Raw genomic sequence first — 21,982 nt, 5'->3', positions numbered from 1 at the left:
TCTGAAAAAGTATTGCACACATAATGCTGTCATCTAACAATCTGAGGAGTGAGAATGTGTGTGTGAGACAGATAATTGCTCCTCATTCATCCAACAAGGAAGTTAGGGTGGAGAAAGTGTGGCGGCCTATCAGCTGCCAGAGTTTTTTGCATGTCTGATTTCATGCTCAGCCAAATAGGAAATGTCTACAGTCATACAAAGAGTGACTGTAAATAAACAAAGCTTGTTAATGACGTTGCCTGTGTGTTGTACTCACGAGAGATGGCAGGTAGTTAGTAATTATTCCTTAAAAATGGTAAATCATACAAAGTATTTTTTAAATAAGATAAGAATGGATAGATTTGTTTGCGATTTTTTACTTGACTTGACTATACTAAACTACTTAATCAATAAATGAACCATATAAAGGCATGATTTCTTAAAAACAGAATAGCTGTAGCTGTCTAGATACTTTAAGTACATTGAGTAACACTGAAATAAAGCTATACATCTGGACAAGATAGGCACATGGAAATAACATTTCTATAAATAATCACGAAGAAACATGAAGGCTTCACTACGGTTCACTGGAGGATTGTATTTGCTGTGATGGTGCAATAACAGACATGTCTCTTGTGATCTTTCTTACTGAACAGAAGTAATTGTGCATGACCAGAGCAATAACTGCTTGTCCTTGATGATTAATGTCAATAAAATCACTCAGGGATCACTTCAACTTGAAACAGTGAATCAATCACATGGTCACATTCTTGGAGGCTCCAAGGACCTGCTTTCTTCTAAACACTGATGGCAGCTGCAAGATAATGGCGGTCTGGGCCAAAAGATAATTGTTTAAAAAAAAAAATTCATAAATAAGTCATGACCCTTTGGCTAGATTAATACTAAGTCAAGTGTCAAGGCAAAAATTAATCATGTATTTTTTATTTGTGATGACATTGTTTGTGACATGTACATTCTGATTGTTGAATACACTTATCCAAGTAAAGAAACATGTCTATCTTCTCTCTTTGAAAGCCAGTAGAACACAGAGGGATGATCATGTCTTGTTTCAAATAAAAATATTGTTGAAGGATGGAAATGCAATCCTAATAAGGAATGTATTGTTTTCAAAACCCAGCTGCAGGGGCGCTCCCTGAAAGCAAAGAGGAATGTTTAATACCTTGAAATGTAGTTATGTTTCAGCCACTCAGACACACCATGACAAAGTTACAGACAGACATTAATGAGAACAACACATTGCGTTGTGTCTTCATGTATGAGTGTTTGTGTGTGTGTGTGTTTGCTTCCTGTAGCTTCTGGTTGTTTAACCAGTGTTACCTTTTTATCTTTACACATTTCTCTGCTCTGTGTGTAATGAGGAAGTGACCTTTGGGAAAAAGCAATGCTGTCTGGTCGGTTTTTCAGTAGCCACACACAGGCCTGATCTCCTTTACTTCCTGTAAAAAATAGCAGTGATAGACACAGACTGCTTTTTAAAATGCCATTTGAATCTATTGCACTACCACTACATTATAAGCTTTACTTGATTTATTTTAGGTGAATTCTATTTTATTTTTTATTTTATTCTAGTTTTCCATACAGGATGGACTGTCACTTGAAGCAGCCACAATTTTAACCTGTGCCCACATTGTGGTCAATATCATCCAAGGTATTATGACTAAATCAAGTCTACCAATACGAGAAATGTTCACCTGTTGTTAAAACCCACTCTTAGAAAATCTCCTATTTACCACCCGTTTTGTCACATTTGGTAAAAATATTTGTTTGCTGAAAACAATACAATATAATGATATAATATGAAATAAAAGCTCTAAATGCCAAGCCTTTTAATTATTCCAGTTAGGTATGGAGATAAAACGCTTGACTGGAGAAAAGAGCTGATCATTGATCTCTTCCTGACCCCAGATAAACTCTAGATTTCGTGTAACAAATTATTTATGGAACCTAAGTACATTTCGAGATGTTCTTGAGTAGACAGTGAAGAAATACACCGACATGTAGCGTCTCTTTAGATCAGGGGTGTCAAACTCAAGGCCCGGGGGCCAAATCCGGCCCGTGACTTCATTTGATGTGGCCCACAAGAGCAAGCAAAGAATATAATATGTTTATTATACAGTTACATGATGATTTACAGAAGCACGTTGCCCATAAACTACATGTCCCACAATGCATCTCAAATGTGACTTTTTTCTCAGAATGACTTTTTTTCTTCAAAATATGCTTTTTTCCTTAGAATTTGCCTTTTTTTTCAAAATGTAATTTTTTTTTCCAAAATGTCACTTATTTTTTTTTATTTGGGCTTTTTTCCCAGAATATGGCTTTTGTTTTTAAATAATTTTGTGACATTCTCACTGAAGAGACTTGCAATTATTGGCCCTAGACTTCTGCTTTCAGACGTAGTTAATTATGAAGTTATTACCCTATCCGATAATCCTGCAATGCAGAGGCAATAATGTAATATAATACATTATTTTATATATATTAAATACTATGAAATTGAGTTTGACACCCCTGCTTTAGATAGTGTATGCTGTTAAAAGAAACATCTTGGATGGCATGTTGCTGCTGAAATTAAGGATTGTGTATTTGAATCAAAATAATCAAAAAGACTAATATTCCACATTTCAACACTTATGATACACATTTGGTTGCAGACAACACGTGTTTTGCATTTAACCGCTTTATTTGTTAAGCCCTTTTGATTTTAAAATGAACTACAAAACACTGTTTTCAAATCAAATACTAATTATTAATCTAACCCAATGTTTTATTAAAACAAAAATGCTCTTTCATACAAATTTCAGAGAGAAATAATAGATAATAATCATGTTTGTGCTTCTGAAGTGAGGACAAAGCGGACTAACATTGAGTTTATTGAGGAGTCAACTCAAATTAGGAAGTGTCTTTAATTACACAAAGCGGTGGTTACATAGATTCTTTGCAACCGCTCACTTCCATTTTAAAAAGTAGTCCAACCTTTTATAAAGCAACAGCAGCTTTCAACACCTGCACCCTTAGAAAAACAGTGAAATCCAAAATGAACTGTCTGCAGATTGTGATTAGAGCCATGTTTGCTCTATTTTATCAATCAGTTTTAAATTAAAGTTCAATCAGAGCTGATGATAAATGACCGAGCAGAATCATGCTGCGAACATGATCCCTCCATTGGGCTCTGGGGCTTATGTGGATCTGGGTCACCTGAAGTTTCACAGCATTATGTACTGTATGTCATGTCCAACTGTATTCACAGGGAGAATGGTCTAACAGTTTCACTTTGAGAGAAAGTACACATATTCACCTGATAAAATGTGCAATCTGTTGCACTTTAACAAAGATGCCTTTTTTACGAAAACAAAACCATACATTCAAAAACATTTTTGCAAAAAGGAAACACTTCCAAACTATGCAATTCCTTGTGCTCTGTCCTTTTAGTGCTAGTAAAACAAATTCATTTTATGTTCCTAAATAAAACATACAAAATGTATTCAATTTCAAATAAGGGCCTCTTGCATTCAAACCTAAGTCTGAAGCAGCCATACAAACATTCAAGTACCTTTTGAACAAACTAAGATTGTAAACCAGTTGAGTAACATGCAAACAATTTTTATGATTTGTTCCAGGTTTTATTGGCACCTCCTAGGACTACTTTGTCACATGCACAAGCAGGCTATCAGATATACATTGCATCGCTTCACACAAAGGCTTTCATGTTCTGAGCCGAACAAGCCATCGTGACCCCGATTTTCATAGCTTTATGGGAGCATTTTGTTCTACCTCTTAGCTTCAGAAGCATGGGATTAAAATGTCGGTTCACGTAATGAATATAATTTGCTCAGGTTGAACTAAACCAAAGGACAAACGAATAATAGAATACGTTTTCATAAGGTTTCTTAGTATTAGTACTGTTGCACCAAACAAAGAATGCAGAAGAAAAGTCTCAACTTTTTTTAGTGTATGTAAATGCATCCTTTTTTCTTTTTCACAATTCTCTATCAATTCAGCTGTATCAATGTAACGAAGAAAACCACACAAAACACAAGTTTTTTTTTCATCTCATATTTTATTTTGAGCATATAGAACATCTGACGTAGAATATTTTAAATAATATGTGTAGGAGGACTTATCAAAGATAATTAATACAATCTATGACAGTGATAGAGGAATGGGTGTTGAGTGTGTATGTGCCGTCTATAGCCAGTCGCTGTGAGTAGTGTTATGCGCAGGCTGAGATGGGATGGCTGAGGCCGCTGAAGTAAGACTTTTCACGATCGCTCATCACCTCGAAGTGCAGCGGCTGCTGGCAGAACGTGCACTCTGCTGAGGAGTGGGGCTTCAGACTCAGGCCCACATCCTTCCATGTGTGCACCAGCTTCTCTGTGGGGGGGAAACAGGAAATAGTGGGAGGTCAAGTTTTTGCTACTCAAAGAGAACTGCAGTGAGTCACAAGGTGTATACTGAAAACTAAAAAATATTAACAACTTGAGCTTCTTTAAACACATTATACATTTAAGATGATCTGGGAATAAGCACATCTCCGATTCAAAAGTTGTATGTCTAACAGGATGAATTTACATTTGAGATGTTCTTACCAACAAAGTATTTCATCATCTCAGGGGTGTGGTGAGGAGTCGGGGCGATACGCAGGAGCTCTTCTCCCCTGGCAACAGTGGGATAGTTGATGGCCTGCACGTAGATGTTGTGGCGACTCATCATGAGGTCACACACCTCTGAGTTCTTCTCTGCATCTGACACCTAAAAGTAAGAAAACACATGTATGATTAATGGAGCTTTCGGGAAGGTGCAACGAGGACATCCTTTATTTAATGAAGGGTGTCAACTTTCACGTCATTGGACAACAAATTCAATAATAAATTACCCGGACGGGGAGGATGTGACTGGGGCAGTGCACCATCGGCAGCCCCGAGTCCATCAGCATCCGCCGGAGCAGCTTGACGTTGCGCTGGTGTTTGCGTCTCAGCACGCGACCCTCTTCCCCTTTCAGGACCTGGATGGAGGTCCTGGCTCCGTGCAACAGCATCGGCGGCAGAGAGGTGGTGAAGATGAAACCAGCAGCGTAGGAACGCACGTGTCCACCAGAGCAGCTGTGCTCGCGATGTAGCCGCCCACGCACCCGAATGCCTTTCCTACAAGAGGCCATGACACATAGAGGGTTATTCTTCCATCATCCTTTGAACACATTCACATTATGCTCAGTGGTTTGTGCCACACAAACTAGATCCCTTTGAAATGGTCCCTGCTGGAGAAGGGGACTGGAGAGCTCTCAGTTAGAAATAATTGTCCCCTTAGGTTGACAGGAACACACAGAAAGAGATAATTCAATAAGAGTGCAACAAGAGCCCACACAGTCTCCTAGCAACAGCAGGGCTGCTCTGGCTTCTTTAAGCCCTCTGGCATATTAGTTGACACGGATGGGGCTTGATCCTGACAACAAAACACAGATTTCCACAAGCTAGGTGCAGCTGTTTTGATTCATAAACATATATAAGTGTAGCCTGATATATAAAAGGAAAATATAATGATACAACTATATATTCTTGTGAAGTGTGATTACAGGTTCATTTAAAAAGGCTTAGGAACATCTCAGCCTGGCCTCAAAGTCAGAAAGTTTGGCAGAACATCATTATCATTTTGTTTGAGTAGAGATAACATGCTGACCTAGTGTCCCTGAGATGATATCCATCTTGTGCATGACGCCATCCCGGTCTCCGATGCCGCCCCCCCTGGAGCCGTACAGGCCCACAGCGTGCACCTCGTCCACGAAGGTGATGGCTCCAAACTCATGGGACGCATCGCACATCTCCTCCAGCGAACACACAGCACCTGTGTTACAGAAAGAGGAGTTAAAAAAGGTAACGTTTAGCCAAAGAACAGGCAGAAAGTTTAGCTGTTATTGATTGCCTAACATTTTCATGACAATTAATAACAATTATAAAGCAAGGTTATAAAATTCTGTACAAATAGGTTAAATGGGAGCATCCTAAACTAACCATCCATGGAATGGACGGTCTCAAAGGCAACGATCTTCGGTTTAGTGGGGTCTCCCTTCTGTAGAAGCTCTCGAAGATGGGCGACGTCATTGTGGCGGAAAATGAACTTCTTAGCACCGCTGTTCTTGATACCCTGGATCATTGAGGCGTGGTTGCCCGCATCGGAGTAGATCTCACAACCTAAAATAGTTTTGAAGAAGGGGAAGTGAGAAGGAGAGTTATAGAGACTTATAGCATGCATATCACACAACTATTAATAATCAATTCAAAACGAAAATGAAAGGTAGATTTCTTTTAAACATTTGCATACCAGGTAGCATCTTGGCGAGGGTAAAGAGGGTGGAGTCATTGGCGACAAAGCAGGAGGTGAAGAGCAGCGCAGCGTCCTTATTGTGAAGGTCAGCCAGTTCACTTTCCAGTTCCACGTGGAATTTACTGGTCCCAGAGATGTTCCTGGTGCCTCCTGCCCCTGAACCATGCTTTCGTAAAGTATCCCTAAAAAAAGAGACGGATATTTAGGTCGGTTTTTAGAAGCTGGACAGCAAAAATTCCACACATTTGTGTTCCAGATAGAGGCTAAAGAGCGGTAAGACATCATTACATGGAACATTCTGAATAATTAAGCAAGGGAGCTTGAGGTAAGGTGTAACCGATTCACAGGTAAGAGAGCTGGGCGAGCTCAGACAGGCTGAAAGGAGAAGAAGAAAAACATCCTACCTCTGGGGCTCATGTGTGAACTATGAACAACTAACACTCTATACCCACACAAACAATGGACTGGACCACCTGTAGGTGTTAGGTTGTATTTAATTATTATGTGAGGTGTCTCGTCTGTTTTTTTCCCTTTACAAACTCTCTAAAAGCGCCAACAGGAGACGTGGACAGCCAAGAAAAATATTATTCTCATTACATGTAAACACAGGCAGACCCAAGGGACTGAGTTTTTCCGACACGCACAAACAAACATGTCCTCCAAAACTCACGTAATTGATTGCACAACCCGTGGGTGTCGACTCATGCCCAGGTAGTCGTTGCTGCACCAAACGGAAACCTCCTTCTTGTCGTCTAAAGAGTCAGTGAAGTTCTCAGCCATGGGGAACTCGTTGGCCAGACGATTCACGGTCTTGAACACACGGTATGTGTGGTCACTCTTCTTCTCTTCTATCTTCTTCTCGAAAAATTCATCATACTGGTAGCGGGACACTGCGACAGAACAAGAAGGCAAAGCTTGCTTAATGTGCCATGTTGCATTGTGACAGATGCCCAACGGATAAAAGTCTGAACACTCAAAACATAGTGAATTCAAAATCATTTATAAAACTACATTACGAGAGTGAAATTGTTGCAAGTACGATCCGTCTTTAGACTTACTACTGCCTGCCAAGTTCTCCTGCAGCAAGTGAGAGACACCTTTAGGTCTCTGTTTCAGGAGGGTCTTCATTAGATCTCCACTTCCCTTAATGGTACTGGTCAGGGATGGCTTCTTCAACTGGGCGGCGGACACTTCTGCAAAAGGTCAAATAAAGGAAATGGTATCAAATAACGAACAAAAGGATGGGCCCAATCAGTAAAATGTAATCAATTTCTACACAACTCTTACCTATCTGGACCGTGCGGACTTCCTGAACGTCCTCCTGGTACTCTATGCCGACATGGCGGACCACATTGCTGTTCTTCTGGCCCATCTCAGCCGCAAGGAAGGGGCACTTGGAGGCCGCCTGACCTGATGCTGGCATGGGGTGGCCACTTGGCAGCTTGGGCTCCTGTACCTGTTTGGGGCCTGCGAGCAGACAAAATAAGCTTTAGATTTATAACAACCTTTAAACAATATCACACACAGTATGTCAAAGTAAGTCATTATTTTAGCTGGTATTTCTCACAAAATATATATTTGTTAATGAATCTACTTTTTTTGGCACCCTCACCTTCAGTGGCAGACATGGCGTCCTCAGTCCTCTGGTGGGAGGAGGAGGAGGGGCAGAGGGCCCGTGCCATTGATGGAGCCATAGGTTTAGCGGCCAGCTCCATCATGATGGGGCATTTCTGGGCATACGACACCATAGACTTTTTGGGCTGCTGGAAGAAGGCCTGGGGCACACGAGCCAGGAAGGGGCAGCGACGCACGATCACATCCATGGTCAGCAGTGGTGATGATTGTCCAGAGATCTGTGGGAGACAGTTGAAACGTATCAGTGGCTAACAACAAAGGGCGTGGCTTTGACAAAGGCCAATTGAAACGGCTGTGGGCAGTTCAGATCCTTTTTTCTGTGTGCTGCTTAAGGCAGTGGTTTCCAACCCTTGGGTTTGCTTCTTCATTCTAAGGGTCAAATACTGCATCTTCTTTTTTTTTACAGTTGACCTATTTGTTGATTTCTAGGAAGTAAATTAAATAAAGACATTTTGGAAGTTTGAACATAGTATTTGCTGCATTGGAAAATATGCAGTTAAAGGGCTTATATGACAATTGCCATGTGTCCGCTATAACTATTAAATTATTGAGGGCAATTGAAAATTGTTGGAAGATGTTTGCGTACTTTGATAAACCGATAAAAGGTAAGCTGTCAAAGTCTTAAGAAACATCCAAGTCTGTGGACCTATTGGTTAAAGTGGTTATGTAATGTTTCAAGGTGAGTTATAAACCTTCAAGCTAAAAGTATAGGCTCTCATTACATGAATACCCAACATCTATTTCCACTGAAACCTAAAAATCCTATTCGTTTTTCTATCACTTTACAATAATATGTATTGACTGGATGAACTGATGAAGTCACTGCAACAGGTGACTGATCAAATTGGGGGGAAAACATGGAGGAAAAAATGGAAGTCTCATTGCGTAAAAGGTTAAAATTCCAGCTGTATTACGTCTATCCCTGTGTCATAAGCCTTCCCCCGGGTAAAGTGAGGTCTAAACATTCCTCAACAGAGTTATCGCTCCAACTTCTTTCCCACTTGAAGTTCAGGAAAAGGAAACGAGCCCTTATAAAACGTACACGTGAAGATCGAACTAATTTCACCAAAAAACAAGACTTTAAGCTATTAAGATATCGTCTCCGTGATACATTTTTGGGGGAAAAAAAACTCGACTTTCTCCAAAAGCTGTCCGCCAGGTTGCGTAACATGAAACCCGGATTCCTAGTGGTACTGTACCTGTATTCACAATCTTTTTTAAAACAGTGGCATTGACACAAGCATTTAGTTTACTTTATGTTATTAAAGAAAAATCACAATGTACGACTTAAGGACACATTTTTACTCAATTAATAATTCGCCCTTTAACGTGGTGTTTCCGTATTGACTCGCATAACATGTCATGGTTGTAACACATTAGGAGAGAAAGAGTCACGACCTGTCTGTCTCCAACGTTGAATAACGCTTTACTTACAAAAATGGTTATGGTTAAGGGTTATTTTCGGAAACAAAGCTATTGTAAAATAGACTAAGGCTAAATGCTTAACGGATTGCTTGTGATCTTTGCCGGTTGACCGGACTTAGCAATGTAGCTAACATTAGCCAAGAAGCTACAACCAGGAGATGAAGATGACCAAAATAAGAGACTTACCTCCTCAAAACTTCACGTTTAATTGCGTAGTCCTCTTCAAATGTCGTTAAATAAACAGGGTAACAGCAGCGGAGCCAATGTTGTGTTACACTCTAACAAAAATGACTTGTTTTGCAGAGAAGGTGAAGGAGGTGACTGCTTCGTTATCCTGCACTGAGGACGAACGATAGGACGAGGACGTGCAAGTTCTTATAAACAGCTTACGCCATGCCTCATATCGCGTGGAAGTCTCGCGAGATCTCATTCATTTACGTCAAAGGGCCATTCCAGTTTTCTGTTACTCAAGCATAAGGCAGGGCATTTTCTCTGTGGATGTTTGAAGGTTGTCTACAAATATACTTGATTTGTATTGGGTTTTGTTCCAAACATTGCATATAAATCAATGTTTACCCTGTATGGACATTAGTTACATATTCTAAGGACTGCAAATTCGCAAAGACATTCATGCATATGCTTACTTTATTATAATCAGTATCACCATTTATTGTCCAAGTAGCCTATTTATGATTATACTATACACATACACATACATAGAATTTACCTCCATTTGTTTTCTCTCTCTCAGTGTACACCGAAATAAACATATAAGGACAAAGGAATAGACAAGACTATTATGAAAATGTCTTTACACAGACAAGTGTATGTAAATACTGTATGTGAATGTATGTAGGCTGTATACATGTTTAGGAGTAGCAAACTGGGCTGCAAACAATTAAACTAGTAGTTTCAGTATTTTTCGCAGTAGCCTGCTGGTATTTTAAAACCATTCATATTTGTGTGTAATTCAACTAAATGATTTGCCTACATCTTTTATTGTAGCATAAATTATCTGCAACCATAGCAACAGATGTTTCCGTTATTGACCTTGAATTATTCCACTCAATGATTCTGGCTTCATTAAGTATTGTTTGCCGAACTTTAACACACTGTAGTGTTTTTGAATTGATGTGACATGATTTCTGACGTGGTTGGGTAGAGGGATTTTCTGTGCACAAGTGACCTCTGGTGTTGAAACCGAGTTATTGAACCTGAGCTTATTCTAAAATGTTGTTTTGCATGTATTGTGTTGTACTTTAAGTTGGGTTGATGAGACACTTGTAAACATATGTTTGCTCGTGTGATTTTGGCCGACAATTAAGGAATTCATATTAATTTCAAGCTTATTTTGTACTAAATATAACAACAATAGAAAACAAACAGATTTTTAAACTCTATACACCCGGTTACAAGCGTTGGGAAAGCTATATAAGTGAACAGCCTTGCAATCATTCCTTGCTTTATAAATGCTCAGTTTTTGTATTATTTTTTCATTCATATCATGATGACCAGAGGCATTTACATTACATTACATTACATGTCACTTGTTAGGACGCTTTTATCCAAATCGACTTAATAACATACTCAATACTCTGGAAAATCCCCAGAGGAGACATTTGGGGTGAAGTGTCTTGCCAAGGGACACAGCCTGTGCCCTCCTGTTCCGAAGACCAGCGCACACATGACTGAGCCACAACCTCCATTTATATATTGAATTGTTCATCCATTAATTTTCATCTGAATCTGTGAATGAAGTCTTTGGTCTGACAGACAGGGTGTGATCTCATGCAGATCTATTTAGGCTCTCTCTGGCACCATGGTAGCTAGAAAGTTGGACCTGCTTTATTTGATTTTCAGTAGGCCTAAAATATACCAGAACAGCTGATTTGGACTGAAACTGATGTGTTACATTAATGGATGGTATAGGCTTCAGAACACTGCTTATGTATGTGTTTTAATTCAGAGATATGAATGTTTACTGTTTTTCCCATTATCCTGTTGTCAGAAGTTAATATAGGCCTGAAGACACACATTTTGGTTACCGGTATATATTTGCAACATAAGCCTATCTTGGATCAATAGTTGAGTTTCTATGTGATCAAAAAGTCATATTCATGATCCACTATCCAGGATTATACAAGTAAAATAAAGTGGAGTATTTTTCCAAGCTTTTCCAAGGGATGGCACAGTCTCATTATTGTCAAAATCAAATCCCTGCTTACATATACAATTTCTCCTTATCATACTTAATATAGCCTTTGATCAGAGGTGGAAAATATACTCAATTCCTTTACTTAAACAAAGAAAAAATAATATGGTCTCAAAATACTCCAATAAAAGTACATCTAAGATAGGCCTATACAGAAGGGTGTCAGCTAAAGTATCAGAAGAAAAATAACATGAAGAATGTTTTTTTCACAGTAATCCATTGAATATATTATTGTCCTGTTTACATTACAAAGGAATACATGTGAGAGCAATTCAAATGTTTGTAATGGAACCAATTCAGGATAATTTCTAATAATATAGCATACTGTATTATCTAACACTACTGAATCATTTTATAAAAGCAAACCATGTGTTTTTGTATGTAAAGGAGTAACAGTAGCCTAACTTGATTGTTGCATTCATGTAGTGAAGTTAAAATAGAAAATGTACCTCTCAAATATATGGAGAAATAGTATAAAGTAGCACAAAGTGAAAATAGTAATGTCAAGTGACTTCAGTATGGTAATTGAATAAATGTAACCACAACACAGCCCTTGGAAAACCGCTCCCAGCACACCTAAGTTATGACGTAGTTTGTTACATCCCACCACCGTACTATACTTACAGTACCGTAAAGAGAAAATGCTCAATAAAAAAATGTCAAGTGTGTTAAAAGTGCAATCCTGACATATTTCATCCAGTCCAAAGTGGACTATGGGGAAAAAAAGCACAAAAGCTTCAAAACTGTACTGATAAAACAACTGAGAACATATTGTAAATCAAGGCAAATATTATTTGAACAAGCTCATGGTTTGAAATGGCAAACATTGAAAGGCAAAAGTATTATTAAAACCATGTACATCATCACCTTGGTCCCATCATATACTCTGGGAAGAGATTACTGTACACCATTTGTTTGATATTGTATAATATTTTTCGCTCCCTTCTCTTTTTTGAATAGAGGGTGCATAACATTCAACTGAGGGTGCAATGCAAGGAGGAGATTCAGGTGATAAGGTTGGGGGGGGGGGGGGGGGGTTACCTTGGTTGGTTATTGGCCAATGGTTACATGACCCCAACAATTGTTATGACATCATAAAGTGGCCAAAATCTGATCAGCTCATTTTCAGACAGGTTTTTATATAAATGGATCAGGGCAAAAAGTGAGTGAATATTTGTTCCTGAAACTTTCAGAATGCCTTTACACAGACAGAGGGGACACATGTTTCTGTATAAAAGACATGACAAAGTGGATTTTGCATAATAGGTGTCTGTTCAGTACAGAGTGGAATTAGTACTTTTAATCAAGTTAAAGAATCTGAATACTTTTTCCACAACTGGTAAAGTGTATAGAGCATGGATGTATAATAAGAACTGGATACAGCGTGGGAGGCGGGGCCTCATTCATTCCTATGAGAGTTGCTCATTAGCGCATGATGATAAAATGGCCCAACTTTTGAGAGAGTGAAACGTCACAGATTACCCGGCATGCCTGAGAAGTACCCATATGTGCGCTCATAGCGCATGCGCAACTTTAACCAACATGTTCGTTCACATCAAGTACGTCAATTTGCGTACACGTAACAGCACCGTGCGCTCATGACAGCATGGTAATGGCTTGTTATTATGCAGTTAGCAGCTAGCGGCTAGCTAGTAATTATGCTAATGTAAACATCAATCGTTATGTACTTCTATTATGCTGTAACAGGATCTAGTGATATCCAACAGAGCTTCATTTAGCATGAAAGACTTATTGCACTGTATATATATATATATATATAAGAAGCTACAGGAACGTTAATCTACGTCGGTAATATTAACTTTATTTAATACAACATTTACGGTACAATCAATCAATCAATCAATCAATCAATCAATGTTTATTTATATAGCCCAATATCACAAATGTTACATTTGTCTCAGTGGTCTTCACAGTGTGTACAGAATATCAGTACAGCTTTATTATTTAATAAAGCTCGCTTTTCGTTATTCTGCATTTGAGTCCTACCTGCTTCACCCATTCGTAACAGATACAACCTTGAAGAAAACAGAATCATATAAGTACATCATGTTTCATAGAGCCAAACATTTCAAGTGCTACTCAACTGGCTATAGATAAGCCAGTCCTTTAGTATATAAGTGCTTTGTTAGCAGTTCTTTGTTAGTAATTCTATCGCTCGAAGTGGAGTCGAAAGAGATGAGTTTTCAGTCTGCGCCGGAAGATGTGCAAGCTATCTGCTGTCCTGATTTCAATGGGGAGCTCATTCCACCATTTTGGAGACAGGATAGCAAACCCACGTGTTTTGCTGATGGGAACTTGGGTCCCCCTCGCAGTGCAGATGCAGCGAGCCGTTTGGCTGATGCAGAGTGAAGTGCACGCGCTGGGTGGGGTGTACATATACATACATATGTGTGATATTCTGTACAAACTGTGAAGTCCACTGAGTCAAATGTAACATTTGTGATGTTGGGCTATATAAACATTGATTGATTGATAAGTCTGACAAGATTTGCGTCCCATTCAAAGAGTTTTTACTGTTCCAGAATATGTATAATGTATAAATAAAAACCAGATATTCTTCATGATTGAAAGCTGTAATTGTTCACAAAATAGTTTCATAAGCATTTTGTGAACAGCATTCTGTAATGTTCATCTTTCTCTGTAAGTAACCTTTGCTCTTTCAATTCATTTCCAGCCTCAAAGAGGGATTTTTTTGTTCCATTGTGCCACAGCTCCAAGGCGTGAGTGTCAGGCATGGCTGCAATGAAACAAACCAAACTAGCGTTGGTTTATTTTTAAAGACAAAACTGAAAGAACTATTTAGCTCATGAATGAGGAAATGGGAAGTATCCAAAAAGGTGAAGATTGCGTACAAGGGTCGTTACATTGTCTTCAGTTACAACATTGTTTGCCTCAGTGGTTGTCAAACACAAAAGAAAAGGAACCTTTTAGTATAGAATATAAAGGTCCATGTTTCCTAATGACACACAGTAGACGACAGAAAGTGTTATGTAATATTTGCTCAGTATCTCGACCTTTGTAGATCTCTTTTTCTTGTTAATCCCTCATTAAAACATACTTTTATCATAAGCCTTTCCAGATTTTACTTGAGTTTTAATTTCCTTTTAACAGTTTTTTTTCTTTAAAAAGGGTATTCATCTCGTATTCATTAACCTTTCTGTACTACACGTAAAGATAACCATGACACATTTGAATTTCTTCATAGATGTTTTTTAACTGGACAACCAAGGTTAAAACACTTGTTTGAATTAATGTAACCGCTTCACACAGTCTCTGACATGTACTAATAAGGCTAATTTACAGTACGCAATAAAATAAAATGAGTTATATGTACAAATATGTGTGCGTTATCAAGAAGAAATAATTGTAAATATGACAGCCCATAGTGCTGACTCACCGTGTGTCAGGACGTTAATCAGGAACTTGCTGTTCTATTCAAGATGCTACAGACAACAACACCATTGATCTTTTCTCAGCTAAAGTATGAAAATGAAAAATTCTTGATTCTGACTTCTACTTTTTTCATTCGAAACCATTGATTGGGTGTTCATTTAGATGTAATTGTTGACTTTGATAGTACACTTAACTTATTTCTGGTCTGTGTTATTAAAGCTATTTGAGTAGTATCAAGTAGTATCCTTTATTTTCTGATTAATCTAGTTTTTTTTTAAAAATCCATTTGAAAAATATGAGTTTTGCCTCCAGCGGGGTCTCATTCCTGGAACTGAAGCTCATCAATGGAAGAAATATAAATGGCATAATTGCTGTGTCAATTATTAAGTTAGTTAAAAGGCTTAACCGTGGTCTTCCTGCTGCAGCGAGGAAGAATGTAGTCTTTGTGATGACTTCCATTGTATAAAGGAATGGAGGAAAACATTTGACATTGCACTGTGTATTGCACAACACTAATGACCTCTAAATCAAACAAATAAGGAAATGCAGTCCGTAATTACCACTTAGATAAATAGAATCACGTTAATAGGCAACAAAAACAAGCCTCTAACTGTTGAAACCTATAACCTTGTTTTTGAAGGTGAAGGTTCAGTGTTTGGATGATACCTGTTACTCTTTCACCTGCATGGCACGGAAACTAGTTGGCAGCATTGAGGAGAACTTGTGATGCCTTCTCACCCATAACGTTATCAAAGAGAGTTCTGTTTATCATAAATGACCATACTTTGCACTTCACAACATTTCTTTAAAGAAACAGGTTTTATTTAGTTATGAAATCCAAAGAATGATCGCATGACAATGCTCTCATGGGCCACTATAAGGTGTTTGTGTTGCGTGACAGATTTGTTTACTGAAGCTACTCTTTTATTATCCGGCTTTCTTTCTATATAAAAAAGAAGAATGGTGTTTTGCTTGGCCTGCATGGAGGAAAAGGAGCAGCTGACATCATCCAAATCTCTGTGGATATTATTCCTTTATCAGATTCTGGTCTCACACACAAGCTGCAACAACAGCCTCTCTCTCACTGAAAGCTATCAAACACACAGCACAGTGCTTTAGTACTTTATTACTGAAATAGCCACTTGCTCTTGGTTTACTAATTGTTTTGATCAATGGAATCTAACTGTCCCAACGATTACAATATAACTCCTTTTTGAAAAAGGTTAGTTTAGATTTAAGAGTGTCATAAAAGTGATAATGTGAATTTCATTTACTTTTTGGGGGATTTTCGAATATTACGTTATTTTTTCCACTTAACTCTTTTGTTCACCAAAAATAAATGAGGCAGGAAAGAGACATTGAACTTTGCCTAGGTGTAAATACTAGGAAGTTACCGATGATCTGACGCCACCACCTCTTGTGAAGATAGGAGTCACATTACTGTTACCTTTACACATCCTTGTTCCTTGTGTGGCTGCAGGCAGTGGGCATGGGCAAAGTCTGACTCCACTTTTACTAGAGTGAAGGTTGGTACAGGCAGCACATGTTTAAATAAATATGGAAGATAATAAAGACATCACTGCTACCATAGATACAATAACTGCGGAGGAAAATCCACTTTAAAAACAGAAACAACCTGGTTGGCAAGAAATTATCAAATAATAGAAGTTTAAAGCAAAGTTGTGTTATTTAATAAAGTCAATACAAGTCAAAAAGCATTTAACAGAGTTAATCTATTTCAGCTGAAAGGACAGAGTCTTGCACCAAGAAGTTCGGACAAGATCTGCCAACATACAACAGAAAATACAAACCACTTTATACACTACAGAAGGAGGGAAGGGGAAGGTCCTCAGTAAGCAAATTTACATTACAAGAAGTGTTGACTGGACGGTTGAAACTTACATACATGTTCATTACAAACCAATGGTTGTAGAGACAGACTTTTGTCTGTTATTCAGAAGTGAAATTAGAGGCTAGATGTGAATTCAAACCATGGGAAATAAACAAAGAATGAAGTTACAGTAATACTTATGATTAAATTATACATTAATGATACATTTCTACAACAATAACAAGGACTCAACTTTGACCAACTTACCCAAGGTCACATTTCAAAGAAAGTCAGGAGAAACGTGACATAATGATCCCTATGATACTTTCAATAGGTAAAATAATAAATATATGGTCATTTTGAGAATAAGAGATGAGATTCAGTTCAAATACAGAGACAAACTAACTAGCTTTCCCTTTCAGTGTTGACCCTGATCTGTAATATGACCTTGTTGGTGTTTCTAACCAGGGACGGGGGGGAAGGCCATGAAGGGAAAGGAATGTCCAGCATGGTGATCCTGGACATCGGCCAGTCGGCCCTGTTTGTCCGTCAGCGTTCAGCAAGGCCAATGTGATACAATACTTCAAACACCTCATCATGCACTGCCTTCAATATTCAGTTACACCGGGTCACAGCCGGACCTGCAGAATAGTTGCTTTTGTTATGGTGTCATTATTCCTTAATAAATATCAACAAGTATCCAGTAATGAACTATTCCTTTTGAAACTAATAATAGGACTCTTAAGTTAGTGCACAGCAGCTCGGCTGAAAATATTTGTAATTGTTTATTTGCCAACATAAAAGCATAAAATTGTAAATACACAAAGGTTTAATTAACAAATGCAAAGGAATGGATATTTACTTTGGTTTGAATTAAGCTTTTTTAAATCAATGCATAAGTAATGTCACTATAACTAGCACAAACAGAGTTCTTTCCAGGGCGTTGAACAATGTAATTGTTGACCTGTTGTATAAAGTGTTACGAAATATTTTTTATTTAAAGTGAATGATTAAAAGAAAGCAGTATTTTTTTTATCCTGCTTCTGCAGATGGCTCCTAAAACAGAGTAATCATTATAACTTCCATATTGTTTGCAGCCTTTGAGCTCTGAAAAAGTATTGCACACATAATGCTGTCATCTAACAATCTGAGGAGTGAGAATGTGTGTGTGAGACAGATAATTGCTCCTCATTCATCCAACAAGGAAGTTAGGGTGGAGAAAGTGTGGCGCCTATCAGCTGCCAGAGTTTTTTGCATGTCTGATTTCATGCTAGCCAAATAGGAAATGTCTACAGTCATACAAAGAGTGACTGTAAATAAACAAAGCTTGTTAATGACGTTGCCTGTGTGTGTACTCACGAGAGATGGCAGGTAGTTAGTAATTATTCCTTAAAAATGGTAAATCATACAAAGTATTTTTTTAAATAAGATAAGAATGGATAGATTTTGTTTGCGATTTTTTACTTGACTTGACTATACTAAACTACTTAATCAATAAATGAACCATATAAAGGCATGATTCTTAAAAACAGAATAGCTGTAGCTGTCTAGATACTTTAAGTACATGAGTAACACTGAAATAAAGCTATACATCTGGACAAGATAGGCACATGGAAATAACATTTCTATAAATAATCACGAAGAAACATGAAGGCTTCACTACGGTTCACTGGAGGATTGTATTTGCTGTGATGGTGCAATAACAGACATGTCTCTTGTGATCTTTCTTACTGAACAGAAGTAATTGTGCATGACCAGAGCAATAACTGCTTGTCCTTGATGATTAATGTCAATAAAATCACTCAGGGATCACTTCAACTTGAAACAGTGAATCAATCACATGGTCACATTCTTGGAGGCTCCAAGGACCTGCTTTCTTCTAACACTGATGGCAGCTGCAAGATAATGGCGGTCTGGGCCAAAAGATAATTGTTTATAAAAAAAAAATTCATAAATAAGTCATGACCCTTTGGCTAGATTAATACTAAGTCAAGTGTCAAGGCAAAAATTAATCATGTATTTTTTATTTGTGATGACATTGTTTGTGACATGTACATTCTGATTGTTGAATACACTTATCCAAGTAAAGAAACATGTCTATCTTCTCTCTTTGAAAGCCAGTAGAACACAGAGGGATGATCATGTCTTGTTTCAAATAAAAATATTGTTTGAAGGATGGAAATGCAATCCTAATAAGGAATGTATTGTTTTCAAAACCCAGCTGCAGGGGCGCTCCCTGAAAGCAAAGAGGAATGTTTAATACCTTGAAATGTAGTTATGTTTCAGCCACTCAGACACACCATGACAAAGTTACAGACAGACATTAATGAGAACAACACATTGCGTTGTGTCTTCATGTATGAGTGTTTGTGTGTGTGTGTGTTTGCTTCCTGTAGCTTCTGGTTGTTTAACCAGTGTTACCTTTTTATCTTTACACATTTCTCTGCTCTGTGTGTAATGAGGAAGTGACCTTTGGGAAAAAGCAATGCTGTCTGGTCGGTTTTTCAGTAGCCACACACAGGCCTGATCTCCTTTACTTCCTGTAAAAAATAGCAGTGATAGACACAGACTGCTTTTTAAAATGCCATTTGAATCTATTGCACTACCACTACATTATAAGCTTTACTTGATTTATTTTAGGTGAATTCTATTTTTATTTTTTATTTTATTCTAGTTTTCCATACAGGATGGACTGTCACTTGAAGCAGCCACAATTTTAACCTGTGCCCACATTGTGGTCAATATCATCCAAGGTATTATGACTAAATCAAGTCTACCAATACGAGAAATGTTCACCTGTTGTTAAAACCCACTCTTAGAAAATCTCCTATTTACCACCCGTTTTGTCACATTTGGTAAAAATATTTGTTTGCTGAAAACAATACAATATAATGATATAAATATGAAATAAAAGCTCTAAATGCCAAGCCTTTTAATTATTCCAGTTAGGTATGGAGATAAAACGCTTGACTGGAGAAAAGAGCTGATCATTGATCTCTTCCTGACCCCAGATAAACTCTAGATTTCGTGTAACAAATTATTTATGGAACCTAAGTACATTTCGAGATGTTCTTGAGTAGACAGTGAAGAATACACCGACATGTAGCGTCTCTTTAGATCAGGGGTGTCAAACTCAAGGCCCGGGGGCCAAATCCGGCCCGTGACTTCATTTGATGTGGCCCACAAGAGCAAGCAAAAGAATATAATATGTTTATTATACAGTTACATGATGATTTACAGAAGCACGTTGCCATAACTACATGTCCCACAATGCATCTCAAATGTGACTTTTTTCTCAGAATGACTTTTTTTCTTCAAATATGCTTTTTTCCTTAGAATTTGCCTTTTTTTTCAAAATGTAATTTTTTTTTCCAAAATGTCACTTATTTTTTTTTATTTGGGCTTTTTCCCAGAATATGGCTTTTGTTTTTAAATAATTTTGTGACATTCTCACTGAAGAGACTTGCAATTATTGGCCCTAGACTTCTGCTTTCAGACGTAGTTAATTATGAAGTTATTACCCTATCCGATAATCCTGCAATGCAGAGGCAATAATGTAATATAATACATTATTTTATATATATTAAATACTATGAAATTGAGTTTGACACCCCTGCTTTAGATAGTGTATGCTGTTAAAAGAAACATCTTGGATGGCATGTTGCTGCTGAAATTAAGGATTGTGTATTTGAATCAAAATAATCAAAAAGACTAATATTCCACATTTCAACACTTATGATACACATTTGGTTGCAGACAACACGTGTTTTGCATTTAACCGCTTTATTTGTTAAGCCCTTTTTGATTTTAAAATGAACTACAAAACACTGTTTTCAAATCAAATACTAATTATTAATCTAACCCAATGTTTTATTAAAACAAAAATGCTCTTTCATACAAATTTCAGAGAGAAATAATAGATAATAATCATGTTTGTGCTTCTGAAGTGAGGACAAAGCGGACTAACATTGAGTTTATTGAGGAGTCAACTCAAATTAGGAAGTGTCTTTAATTACACAAAGCGGTGGTTACATAGATTCTTTGCAACCGCTCACTTCCATTTTAAAAAGTAGTCCAACCTTTTATAAAGCAACAGCAGCTTTCAACACCTGCACCCTTAGAAAAACAGTGAAATCCAAAATGAACTGTCTGCAGATTGTGATTAGAGCCATGTTTGCTCTATTTTATCAATCAGTTTTAAATTAAAGTTCAATCAGAGCTGATGATAAATGACCGAGCAGAATCATGCTGCGAACATGATCCCTCCATTGGGCTCTGGGGCTTATGTGGATCTGGGTCACCTGAAGTTTCACAGCATTATGTACTGTATGTCATGTCCAACTGTATTCACAGGGAGAATGGTCTAACAGTTTCACTTTGAGAGAAAGTACACATATTCACCTGATAAAATGTGCAATCTGTTGCACTTTAACAAAGATGCCTTTTTTACGAAAACAAAACCATACATTCAAAAACATTTTTGCAAAAAGGAAACACTTCCAAACTATGCAATTCCTTGTGCTCTGTCCTTTTAGTGCTAGTAAAACAAATTCATTTTATGTTCCTAAATAAAACATACAAATGTATTCAATTTCAAATAAGGGCCTCTTGCATTCAAACCTAAGTCTGAAGCAGCCATACAAACATTCAAGTACCTTTTGAACAAACTAAGATTGTAAACCAGTTGAGTAACATGCAAACAATTTTTATGATTTGTTCCAGGTTTTATTGGCACCTCCTAGGACTACTTTTGTCACATGCACAAGCAGGCTATCAGATATACATTGCATCGCTTCACACAAAGGCTTTCATGTTCTGAGCCGAACAAGCCATCGTGACCCCGATTTTCATAGCTTTATGGGAGCATTTTGTTCTACCTCTTAGCTTCAGAAGCATGGGATTAAAATGTCGGTTCACGTAATGAATATAATTTGCTCAGGTTGAACTAAACCAAAGGACAAACGAATAATAGAATACGTTTTCATAAGGTTTCTTAGTATTAGTACTGTTGCACCAAACAAAGAATGCAGAAGAAAAGTCTCAACTTTTTTTAGTGTATGTAAATGCATCCTTTTTTCTTTTTCACAATTCTCTATCAATTCAGCTGTATCAATGTAACGAAGAAAAACCACACAAAACACAAG

General features: G+C 37.7%; 1 protein-coding gene across 1 annotated transcript; it reads right to left on the bottom strand.

The window, feature by feature from the left end:
* Positions 1 to 4,040: 4,040 nt before the first annotated feature.
* Positions 4,041 to 9,748, bottom strand: LOC117446960 (5-aminolevulinate synthase, non-specific, mitochondrial-like). The gene is given in 12 exon segments (XM_034083495.2): positions 4,041 to 4,374; positions 4,590 to 4,752; positions 4,877 to 5,085; positions 5,088 to 5,144; positions 5,677 to 5,841; positions 6,009 to 6,188; positions 6,319 to 6,503; positions 6,992 to 7,211; positions 7,380 to 7,514; positions 7,609 to 7,788; positions 7,934 to 8,174; positions 9,568 to 9,748. Coding segments are annotated over 11 exon segments (1,866 nt in total). The 5' UTR covers positions 8,145 to 8,174; positions 9,568 to 9,748; the 3' UTR covers positions 4,041 to 4,213.
* Between the last annotated feature and the right edge of the window lie 12,234 nt (positions 9,749 to 21,982).

The sequence above is a fragment of the Pseudochaenichthys georgianus genome, chromosome 5 (assembly GCF_902827115.2).
Source record: "Pseudochaenichthys georgianus chromosome 5, fPseGeo1.2, whole genome shotgun sequence".
Lineage (NCBI taxonomy): Eukaryota > Metazoa > Chordata > Actinopteri > Perciformes > Channichthyidae > Pseudochaenichthys > Pseudochaenichthys georgianus.
Note: the sequence above shows the minus strand (reverse complement) of the source record. Positions and strands in the feature narration are given on the sequence as shown.